The 12635-nt window shown below is 41.1% G+C and overlaps 1 protein-coding gene across 2 annotated transcripts; it reads right to left on the bottom strand.

Annotated features, from left to right (window-relative positions):
• Nucleotides 1-9218, bottom strand: LOC117558523 (protein tyrosine phosphatase type IVA 2-like). Of its 2 annotated transcripts, none has more exons than XM_034234774.1 (8): nt 9111-9218; nt 7961-8095; nt 7758-7874; nt 4431-5092; nt 4242-4334; nt 3188-3318; nt 2299-2373; nt 1-2183 (listed from the first exon to the last, which is right to left on the bottom strand). In XM_034234774.1, exons 4-8 carry the CDS (start codon nt 4524-4526, stop codon nt 2072-2074), a joined length of 507 nt encoding a protein of 168 aa, XP_034090665.1. In that variant the 5' UTR covers nt 4527-5092; nt 7758-7874; nt 7961-8095; nt 9111-9218; the 3' UTR covers nt 1-2071. The 2 variants fall into 2 exon arrangements, with proteins under 2 accessions (XP_034090665.1, XP_034090666.1); XM_034234775.1 differs by having other exon boundaries at nt 7786-7874.
• Nucleotides 9219-12635: the final 3417 nt, after the last annotated feature.

Here is a 12635-nt window from a genome sequence, read left to right as displayed (position 1 = left end):
ATTACTAAACACTTTATTTTCCAACAAGCTACTAGATGTTTTTCTAGCAGACAGACATTTCACAAAGAAACACTGTAAAATCAATCAATAAATAACAAGTACAAATAAGTAAAGGGTACAGAGAAAAAAGAAAACAAATCCTACAGAAAGATGATCACAAAGACCCAACAGCAGTTTACAGACACAGCAGCTGAGCAGACAGCTAAGAAGCTACAGAGCCGGGCGGCCATGTTGGCTCCACTGTCTTCTTCTATGGTGGTTGAAATAAGAATACAGAAAGTGATCAAGAGATTGTCCTATTAGTACTTTTAACTGGTGAACATTAAAACCCCGGGGCACCAAAATAACATATATTTGTTGTCTTAATTTTTTTAATGCCGGCTTATGTATTCAATAGAGTGGTGCAGGAATGAGTCAGCATTTTAGCTGCGGTTCCAATCGTCTCAAACCTTTGTTTTGGCCGTGTTTTGGGTTAGAGGCCGAAAATAATGTCTGCTGTTAACATGACTGAAGCTCATAAAGCGTCATAAAAACAACAGTTGCTAACAAAAAGTGGCTAAATGAGACTACTAAACGTCATCTCGCAGAACATTAGCCGCATTTAGCTTAGCGGTGAGTTTAAGTCATGTGACCGTGATGTAGTTTGGTCATAGCCCACCAAAAATCCTTAAAGGAGTCTTTATATGAGAAGATTATCCTGATGAACAAAACAGGTAAGTATTATAAACATGTTTGCCACAGAGTTTATTTCTGCAAAACTCCCAAATCCATTGGAAAAATCCCATTGCTTTTTGTTGAGGGAGCCGTTACTTGCTAACCTGCTAACTAAAATACGTCATCAATGCACCACTCTATGCAAGAACATGAGGATGTTGTATAAAGCGCAGTATCCATCAACACTAATTCTGGACTGTTATCACGTAGAAACCCTCAATATAATCTATGTTAGCGACTCATAGCACATCCCATGTCCTGCCACTCCATAACAGTTTGTCTCTAAACGTTGTGTATGTGCACTGAAAGAACAGCATACTTTAGCCAATCAATAAATAATGGTATATTGATTATTTTTAAATGTTTTTCACCCTGCACAGCTAATAGGACAATCTACCACAAGTGTTCATTGATGAATACATTCACCTACTGACCTTTTAAAATGTTCCTGCCTTTGTAATATTATAAAAGACAGTGTCAAACACTTACAACCAACATGTTTCTGTTCTAAAGAAGCACCTATGACTAACTATGTACTTTCCACAGTAGATAGGTACTTTGTGTTGTTGATTAATACAGCATATGTCATACTTATTCATATTCTGATCTTCTTTTAGCAAATGTATTTAATGTTATAGGCTTTCTAACTCTATGCTATCATCTGCTGCGGAGAATCGATTTGCTCAGTGAGTGAATATTGGAATACAAAAATCATTGATGGGCAATAAACCAGCGAGCACACACTGCCAGCTATTCATTCTTTATTTGTAGTGTTGGAGCTTAGAACAAATAGCAAGCTGCATATCATTTTAACATCACAAAAATGAAACATATTGACTACTGATACAGACATATCTATAACGTTTGATCCCAGGTTTCAATTCAAATAAAAGCAACTCTGTTTACAACAGAAACGTGAGTCAACTTTTGATTTATATTATTACTTTAACGTCCCGTAAGCTTGATTTCACAGTTTAAATAAGTTTTGCTTGACTGTGGAGTTGCTCTTTAATGAGCTAAATATGTGTATATTTGCTACATTTAAGGTGAGTTCACAGACCAAAAAGCAAAAATAAAAACATTTAACACCTTCTCTATAGAGGTCCATTTGTTACGTAAAAGACTTTCAGACATTTCTGGTGCTTTGAATTTGGGAAAAGTGCTTTTAATAGATTTCACAAGCCGAAATGAGTCTTTACCTAATCGAGGACAGAAACGTTACAAATGAATTTCGCTAAAATGACAACAGTGTGCAGGAATTCTCCTTTTCTCTTGTGCTACCCAAACAAATTACTTTTCCATTTAACATTAGGAGTCTCAAGTGAAGCAGCAGTGAAGACGAGTGGTTCGTAGATTCCTACTGTATGCAGCAGCTCTGTCCGTTGCCGTCTTTGGAGCGCAGACACAGTTTAGGTTTGTAGCTTTCCAGATACAGCAGCTGTTTGGAGTTGAAAGCCCCGCGACGCTTCCTGACATCAAAAATACATCAACTAGAGACATTAGATCTGAATGACAGCATGTGTGAGCAATTCCAGGGATGGTACATTTCAATTGAGGCCAGTAGAATCAGTGTTTTGTACTCACAGTCTGATGAAGTGCACGGCGTCTTCATATTCCATCCCACACTCGATTAGAGCCAGGGCCACCAACACAGGAGCTCTGAGCACAGACACAGGAAACATAACAGACGCTTTAGCTTTTAAGATGCTGTAAAGAAAAGATGCCGAACTAGAGGACAGATTCTTCTTTCGTCACAAGTTTATAAGAAGATGATATTGCAAAACTGAAAGATTTTGAAAAGCAAATACACTTCAAAAATTGAAAATGTTATTGAAATATTATGTACACACATAATAGGGTGCACAATATACAAAGCTCTGTAAATGGAGTGGAGCACAAAATCATCCAGCATCCAGAAGCGACGTCTTTGGAGGAATGTGTGTGTGTGTGTGTGTGTGTGTGTGTGTGTGTGTGTGTGTGTGTGTGTATGTGTGGGTATTGTGTTTTTTCCCCTTAACTTTAAGAAATGAAAATGATGTAAAATGTTGGGCTATATAAATACATCTGAATTGAATTGAACTGACAATAAATGCCTGATCTAAACAACAGTGCATATTTGGAAAAACTCACATGAAACAAAACTGACTGAAACTGGTAGACATACATTTTTATAATGCCTTAACACCTTAATATGGTACTAATGTCACTTTGCTGATTCTCATGCTTGTGTACTTATTTGTCTTTATTTGTATTTTATTACTAATGTCTATCTCTTTTCTATATTAATAAGTGAGAATACTCTCTATTATTGCATGCCTTTTTTGACCTGCTATGCCACTTTTGCTGTAACACAGTACATTTCCCCGCTTTGGGACTAATAAGGAGTTGTGATTCTGATTCATGAATTAATGGTGGCAGGATGTTAGTATGTCACAACGATAACATGTCACTTCCCGTATCCCGTTGTACTCACCGTCCCAGCCCGGCCACACAGTGCACAGCCACACAGCTGCCAGGCTCCTCCCTGAACTTTGTCTGAAGCAGGCTCAGCCAATCATCAACCAGCTGGTCCGGGGGGGCGGAACCATCGTCGAATGGCCAATCCTGGAGGGGGAACAAACTGATATTTAGTTTTGTTTGTTTATCCAATCAATGTTCCAAGAAACAGTGTTTTATTTCTACATTAAAATAAATGAAAGGAAAAATGTTACTATGGATACTGTACCTCTTGCTTGTTGGTGAGGATTATAGTGTAAGAGATTATTATGCAACGTAACGGTCTGTTACAATATGCCTATGAAAATATATTTTTTTAAGTAGGCTGAACCTAAAAATGGGAGTTGAGAAAATGTAAGTTAATGAGCTCTGAAGGACCAAAGGTTTTTGACCAGTCCCATTTGTACACGGCGCTGTGAGTGAATATTTACAAGCTCACTCTTGATCTCTTACATTTTTTGCAACATGTTTTCAAATGTCCACTTTCAGGAGGATTCTGTATTGAACACAGAGTGGAATCACTTCCTGATTCCAGAATGTTACAGCAGTGTTCACTAGTGATCGTTTTGATAACAAAAACTCTGACTAAAAACTTTTTCACTATATTTAAGATGGAAGAATGATGAGATGGCAACAGTAGAGCACAAACGGAGACTATATCAAAATGCAATATGGTTGGCGAAAGGAAACGGGACTAAAATGTTGAAATCAAAATCTTAACAAAAATCTCTATATTTTTTTCATTGACCAAAAATAGGAAATTAAATATTATAAACTAGACTTTTTTAATTTAGCCGTTTTGTTTCCTTTACAGTGCACACCCTATCAGGAAGACAGCAGCAGCACGATGAGCCGCCAGGAGCATTCAGTAACTTACTTAAGTTAAAGTTAAAAATGGCGACAACAGGACTTAGAGAGAAACAAACATGGCTAGATATTTTGGCTATAAAATATATATAATCTGTTTACTTAAACGATAACTATGGTTTAATAATTAAACTATAATAAAATTAATCTGATCCGTCACTCACCAGGACATGAATACCTTCTTGTTCCACCGGAGTCTTGTCATATGTAGCAGCACACACTCTCACCAGGGTGTTAACTCCATAATTCTTCAGATCCTGTAAATAAAAACACAAAGCATGTCATGGTTGCTTCGTCCTTAACTAAAATAAAATGAATAAAGGATATAGGTTCATTATAAAAATGTATGTTACCTCTATAAACCTTCCCAGTTGTGCGTTGGTGGGGTTGTGCGTTATCAGGAATCTCAGGCAGTCGTAAGAGATCTCCACGGGGGCAGGGCGGTTCATTTTTACACCCTCAAAAGGTTTATTAGTATAGAAAAATAGAACTGTGCTTCAAATAATGGAGACAGACAGGAGTGATTGGATGTTTAAAATTCAAAACTTTCAAAAAAGTGTTTTCACTAAAACATAAATTGCATTTGGTCAAAAAAACGCAAAACAAAAAAAATAAAACTTATGACTTATGGGCGAGGTAAATATGCTATGCCTTACGTCGTTATAAAAATCGGGAGGGGGGATTCAACAATTCTTGGCAAGGAAGGAAAAACAAAAATTGGCTTGGTAAACAAAAAAATATTATCTAAAAGACTGGGCAGAAGATGCTCAAAGTCCCAGGAAAAGAATGATGACAGAAAAAAGGTCTGTCCTTCCTTCCTTTCTTTCAAATATCCTATCCCATTCAGAGAAGACGTCTAGGGATCCAAGTAGAAGAGGAAAGGAAGCTCAGGAAAGGAAACGAGCTGTGAAGAAACTCCTGGGATGAAGCCAAAGCCTCTCCGACTCCCCAGGACAGCTGACAGGCGGAAGGTTGGCTCGTCTTCATATGGGTTCAACAGGATGGCAGTAAGGACCTACGAGGACACGGAGAAGGTCATTAAGGGATCCTGACATATTGGTTTTTGTTACATTATATATTACATTAAGTTACTTTGCCAGGGTATTTTATTTAAGCAATCATACACGAGAGGCCGTTCTTTAACGTCATTATTGGTACGACAGTACTGCGGCAGGACCGAGGCGCTTGCGCCGAGGTCCGTACGCCTGTACTGGAGTACCAATAATGACGTTAAAGAACGGCCTCAAGTGTATGATTGCGATTCTATAACACAAACTATCATTGTAATCAACAATATCGTAAAATAATTTCATAATGTGGGCTAATTTGCTCCCAAACCTTCACTTTCTGCTTGAGTTAATCTCCGTCAGAAAGTAGTTCCTATAAAGTAGTTCCCTTGGTAACGAGAGCCGATCAATCGAACACTCCCCGCTTACAGTTATTGATATAATTATAGTAAATCATATATTATTAACCAATTTATTGAAAACAATTTATTGACAACAATTCTTGAATTAGGCTATTTATTTATTTATTTACATATTTAACATTTTGGCTTCAGAAAGAAGGTGGACGTTCATGCTGCCATTAAACGTGCAATTTTTTAAACAACTCATGAACTCCATGCCAGACTTTTTTGCAGTTGGTGCTGTGGTGTTCACGGAAGAGCTTTCCTCCAGTGGCCGTTTGGCGTGTCCCGGACCGGCAAAAAGCGCGTTGCTCCACATTTTTCTGTTGTCCAGATGATAACTAAAATCTGACATTTTTAGCTAACGATTTTCCAACGAGAGACAATGTAACAATGTAACGGCTGTGTGTCGCTATGGAAACCACTACTTCTCCGCTGCTTTCTTGTTCCAGTTTGCAGTTAGCTTTTGAATTGTGGTACTTTTCCAGTTGGTCTATCTGCTCTTCACGTAGCTCTGCATGTTGTCGTTTAGGTGCTTTTTTTTCTAGGCACTCCTCAATCCAGTCCTCCACAGTAAGACCCCCCCGGAGGTTGAAGTTAATCTTAAATGTTTCCATATTATGTTTGGAAGTTTGTTTCGTAACGTAAAAAGGAGGGTTTCTGCCCCGTTACTTCTCCGCTGCTTTCTTGTTCCAGTTCGAAAAGCTTGCTTTTCTGGCCAACGGTATACCGTTTTTCTCAGACGCGGAGGGATACTGACTTGTTGTGAAAAGGCACGTTCTATTTGACCGTTCTTTGATCGTGGAATCAAACACGCCTATTGACCAATCAGAGAGCTTGCTCACACCTATGTGTTATAGAATATACATTTATGAACTTGAGTATCAGAACACTTAATTTATCCTGGGGGAAATTGCATTTCAATGACAATTGCTACATTTGACTACATATAAACTAACTTAATATAGACGAAAAAAGCTAATAATGACATTTGAGATGACGATTCATTAAATAATTTAATAACATTATATAGCTGACAAAATTAACATCAGAGTACCTTGTTTATACTGGGGACATTTGATTTCAAAGTCAGTTGCTCTATTTTAGAATATAAAATATTAAGAATTAAAAAATAAAAACAAAAAAAGATTAAGTAGGAGTAATATGCAAAATGCATTAAAAGTAAAACGTGAGCGCCCCCTAGTGGTCCGTGAGTATATTGGTAACATTTCACATTTGAAATAAATACATTTAAGTTTTCCGCACTCTCGCGGGAATATCTCCGCAATGGAGCTAGCTTAACTTTCACTTTTGATTGCATGATATAGCCCAGCAACACCTTCATCACACATGTTGCCACTTGTTTGTACCATTGTCAGGTGATTTGTAATCTGTTCTAGAAAAATGATGTGGTTTTTTTTTTAGATTTCAAGAAGCGTATAAAACAAACAATGGATGTCTTTTATGAACATTTATCCATGCTGGAAGTAGATTTAGATGTTTTAGGAGTTAGATAGAGGTTATTATCTAATATATGCATCCGATGAAACATTGCATGAAGTCTGTTGATGATTAGAGGCTGTTGTTGGGGCTGCAACAACGTTTTTTTATTTTTGTTTTGTAGGCAGACCACGCTGGCCTGGTCACCAAGGTTCATGTTTTAATAGCATTTTTACAAAAAAAAGCACGTGAACAAATGGCTTAGACCTCAGAGAGTTGAACTTGGGCCTGCAACCATAGTTTTACTGTATTTTGTTTTGAAAATCCACAGCGGAGGTTTGTGTCGTACTACATGCAGTGTATTTTGCATACATCTCAGTAGCCAACGATCTGTGAGTCTGTTGGTTCGGACATAAACTCCCTAATAAATGTAGTCTACATTTCATAAGAAGTGTAAAACCTGAGCATTTTAAATCGCATTTGAACTAAATGCTTATATAATCTGTTGTATTTGTATTGTTGATTTAATGTGTGAACGAGGCGATATAGAGAAGGCTAAACTGTCATTATTAGGCTGTAATTTGTTATATAATGTTGGAGTGGTAAGCAGGTCTATTGTTTTTGGATATTTGGAGAGTTAGGTGGTCCGCGAGTGTTTTTTTATTGGTGAAGTGGTCCTTGGTATGAAAAAGTTTGAGAAACACTGATATAAAGTATGGATATTACAATGTATACAGCGGTGTATTAGTATTAACATGGTTCTTTGTCCCCTACTCTCTCCAGTCCATGGACTGCTACATAAGGACACCACACCATCCTTTATAATACAAACCTGTGCACGTCAATGGCAGTGTTCGCACCTAGCTGGCTCTCCTGTTCACAATAAGCAGCAGGTGCTGGGCTTGGCAGAACTCCCCTCCGAGCCTCGCAAACGCCATACATGTGCAGCCTGAGGGGGGCAGAGTAATAATGACTGGCAGGTGTGATGTATAGGCTACAGTCGTGTTAACAGATGGGACTGTGTAAAACACTCACTGTGATGAGAGCTGAGGAGATGGTTCATGGAGCGGACACAGGAAGATGTGACGGCTCCGTGATGTAAACACACCATTGATGATGATGCTGCTTTTCGGGTCCTGGCTAACAACGGCCCGCTAGCTTTCTGCTAACCTGTAAAGACAAACATGACAATATTGCTCACTTTACTTTGCGAACGTTATCATTGCGTGTTAATGAGAACAATTTGTCACATCATGAACCTCCCTTTTAGAAAACATATGAATAGCTCATGTCTTGCTAGCTTAGAACAACTTAGTAAACTACTAGCTAAACAGTAGATGCTCGCCCATGCTATCTTAATACAGGAAACATACGGTCAATTATATTTTGCACCGAGGAGCTGGCGACAGTTATGTTTATACTGATTTAAGTGTGTTTGTTATGTTGTGTTTATATGAGATTTACAGAATGTCAGTGTGGCTGTGAGTTGAGTGAGAGAGTATAGTTCTGATTGGATGGAGGGAGGTTCCTGGAGTGAGACTGGGAATGCTACGAGAGAGCTAGTGTTTGTATGAAAGTAACAACTAACGTTCTTGTTTTGGCATGGTTACGGCCCACAGCAACCTGTGTTCTGTGACAAATACATTGGTGGAACAAATATATCTAAAGTCTAATTGAGTTTCTTTAGCGAGATGCTACAATACAATAAATATTCTTAACTGGGCAAATTGTTAGCTTAACATATAGCCAGGTAACCTTACCACCAACTAATACCGTAATGCTCATGTTCAGACACGAATTATAAATGTTAAGGTTAGCTAGGGCAATATGCTAACCTTTAATGACAGCTAGCTAGCATAACGTCACTGATGGCTGTTTTTCAAATATTGCACACAACATTACTGTATACAACGTTACCATAAGGGATATAAAATACTCAGACAAACCTAACGTTAGACTTATTAGCTACGCCATCTGTCATCCGCCGCCGGTCAGGTAAAACCAGGTCAACAACCATGTTCCCAGATTAAACAAAAAGCTAACACTTCCAGGCTAAAGCGTTCACCGGTTTACAATAACAGTCAAATGACAGCGGATACATCGGTGTCGTTAATACAGCTACTGTTAGTTACACAACAGCTACATCGACATCAAACACATACGACTGGCAGAGCTAGCTACTTACCAAACGCAGTAGTTTAACGAAAAATCCAGACGTTTCTAATGACAGAGCAGAGTCTGCAAAGAAGACATGTTGAACAGAAATGTCGAGTTAGCAACAATGAACAACACCACTTCCGGCCGCAAACTTTCAATAATAAAACGCTTTTTAAATGTATACAATAATCTGATTGATGACGGTTTTAATTTGTAACTCCACTTCCGGTATTGATTAATCTGCCTATTGCTAGTTTGACAAAATTGAGAACAATCACTGTTGTGCTTTTTTTATTAAATGGTCTGCTGATGTCTATCTTCAATTTAATAACCTGGAATTGTCCAAATTTGTTTTTGTTTTTTAATACGATTAAAATATATAGTTTATATAGGATAGGTATCTATGCTGGTTAAGTGCGCCTTGAAATCTGAATAAATCACCAACAGTGTCACCCACCCAGGGGCGTTTCCTGGACCTGGAAACATTTGGGGCTTAGCCCACAGTTCATTAAGGTACATTAAGGTACCGGGCTACAGCAGTGGCGTTTTCTCCCGGAGGCCAAGGGAAGCCAGGCTTCCCCTGTTTTTTTCGGATTGTAGTTATAATTTAAATAAATAAATAAAAACACTTTGTTTTGTTTCGATAATTCTCCTTTGTTGACACACAACAAAGGAGAATTATCGAAACAAACAAAGTCCATCCATCCATCCATCTTCTCCCGCTTATCCGTGGCCGGGTCGCGGGGGTAGCAGTTCCAGCAGAGAGCCCCAAACTTTCTTTTCCCTGGCGACATCAACCAGCTCTGACTGGGGGATCCCAAGGCGCTCCCAGGCCAGCGAAGAGATATAATCCCTCCACCTGGTCCTAGGTCTACCCCTTGGTCTCTTCCCAGCTGGACGTGCCTGGAACACCTCCCTAGGGAGGCGCCCAGGTGGCATCCTAACTAGGTGCCCGAACCACCTCAACTGGCTCCTTTCGACGCGAAGGAGGAGCGGCTCAACTCCGAGTCCCTCCCTGATGACCGAACTTCTCATCTTATCCCTAAGGGAGACACCAGCCACCCTGCGGAGAAAACCCATCTCGGCCGCTTGTATCCGCGATCTCGTTCTTTCGGTCATGACCCATCCTTCATGACCATAGGTGAGGGTAGGAACGAAAATGGCCCGGTAGACTGAGAGCTTTGCCTTCTGGCTCAGCTCCCTTTTCGTCACAATGGTGCGGTAAAGCGACTGCAGTACCGCTCCCGCTGCTCCGATGCTCCGGCCCATCTCACGCTCCATTGTTCCCTCACTCGAGAACAAGACCCCGAGATACTTGAACTCCTTCACTTGGGGTAAGGACTCATTCCCTACTTGAAGTGGACAGTCCATCGGTTTCCTGCTGAGAACCATGGCCTCAGATTTGGAGGTGCTGATCCTCATCCCAGCCGCTTCACACTCGGTTGCGAACCGATCCAGTGAGTGCTGAAGGTCGCAGACCGATGAAGCCATTAGAACCACACCATCTGCAAAAAGCAGTGGTGCAATCCTTAGTCCACCGAACTGCAGACCCCCTCCCCCATGACTACGCCTCGAAATCCGATCCATGTATATTACAAACAGGATTGGTGACAAAGCGCAGCCCTGGCGGAGGCCAACCCTCACCGGAAATGAGTCCGACTTACTGCCGAGGACCCGGACACAGCTCTCGCTTTGGGAGTACAGAGATTGGATGGCCCTGAGTAGAGACCCCCTCACCCCATACTCCCGCAGCACCTCCCACAGTAACTCCCTGGGAACTCGGTCATACGCCTTCTCCAAGTCTACAAAACACATGTAGACCGGATAAGCGTACTCCCAGGCCCCCTCCAGGATCCTTGCGAGAGTAAAAAGCTGATCCGTCGTTCCACGACCAGGACGGAATCCGCATTGTTCCTCCTCAATCTGAGGTTCGACAATCGGCCTGACCCTCCTTTCGAGTACCTTAGAATAAACTTTCCCGGGGAGGCTGAGTAGTGTGATGCCTCTGTAATTGGCACACACCCTCTGATCCCCCTTTTTAAAAAGGGGAACCACCACCCCGGTCTGCCACTCCTTCGGTACCGTTTCCGACTTCCACGCAACGTTGATGAGACGTGTCAACCATGACAGTCCCTCAACACCCAGAGCCTTCAGCATTTCCGGGCGGATCTCATCCACCCCCGGGGCTTTGCTACTGTGGAGTTGTTTGACGACCTCAGTGACCTCCCCCCGGGAGATTGGTGTTGATCCCCCGTCATACTCCAGCTCTGCCTCTAACATAGAGGGCGGAGTTGTCGGGTTCAGGAGTTCCTCAAAGTGTTCCTTCCAACGCCCTAACACTCCATCAGTTGAGGTCAACAACGTCCCATCCTTACTGTACACAGCTTGGATGGTTCCCTGCTTCCCCCTCCTGAGGTGTCGGACAGTTTTCCAGAACAACTTTGGTGCCGCCCGAAAGTCCTTCTCCATGTCTTCTCCGAACTTCTCCCACACCCGCTGCTTTGCCTCGGCAAAACAAAGTGTTTTTATTTATTTATTGCTGCCGGCCCGTCTCTCCCCCATTCTCATTGAGTATTTTACAAAGAGTGAAACAAACTGTTGCGAGAGGAGGCCAGCCGAATCTGGCTTCCCTTGGTGAAAAAAAATGGAGGGATTGACCAATCAGATGAGGCTCACGTGATGCCCCTGCCAACCTGTGATTGGTCAGGACCATGCCAAGGGAAGCCAGAGGCGGCTGGCTTCCCTTGCCTCACAATCCAATCAAATCGCATCAATTTAGTGTTGCAGTGACGCATCCTAAAATCCGGAAGTAAGCTGCTCTCGGTTTCCCTCGACAAAAAAGCAATGGGATTTCTCCATAGGATTTAGGAAAATAGCTTGAAATAAGGTCAGTGGAAAACGAACCTGTTAGATAAATGCACGTTTTGTTCAGTCGGATAATATTCACATGTCTACCCTACTTTTATAATTTTCGAATCATAAATCTAATCGATAGAAGATAGATAGCGTCACTGCATCACTCTCACCGCCGTTAGAAAGTAGCAAGCAACTGAAGCAAGTGCAATTATGGAGGGTGGAGATTTGGAGTGTTTAATCAAAAATAATTGTACTAAACTTCCGCTACAGCAGCAACAACAAATACAATCTGATGACAGGCCAATGCCCAAACTGGAGCTGTGTACAGCGAGGAAAAAAGGAGCGAATCGGACGTAAAACGTTAAAGGTCTCCTGATTTAGTTTGTGAATGAATGCTTATTAGAGTTTCGGCTGGAGAGTGCGTGCGGACCTGTCGGTTAGATAACAGGCGTGTGTAAGTCCTGCATCTGTATGATACAAATGTGTGTAAAATGATACCGAGTGCTGTAATCACTCATCTGGTTACGTTATTACATTGACCACCACACCCCCGACCCAAAAGAAAGGACATATTATTGGCTTCCCCTAATTTTTTTCCCACGCCACGCTACTGGGCTACAGTGGAATTTTCTACTGCAATACTCCCCACACGCACATACACCTGCAACTGTTACAATGAATGCTCGATAATCAGCTC

Source organism: Gymnodraco acuticeps, unplaced genomic scaffold (assembly GCF_902827175.1).
Source record: "Gymnodraco acuticeps unplaced genomic scaffold, fGymAcu1.1, whole genome shotgun sequence".
Classification (NCBI taxonomy): Eukaryota; Metazoa; Chordata; class Actinopteri; order Perciformes; family Bathydraconidae; genus Gymnodraco; species Gymnodraco acuticeps.
This window is presented reverse-complemented; position numbering and strand designations above follow the sequence as displayed.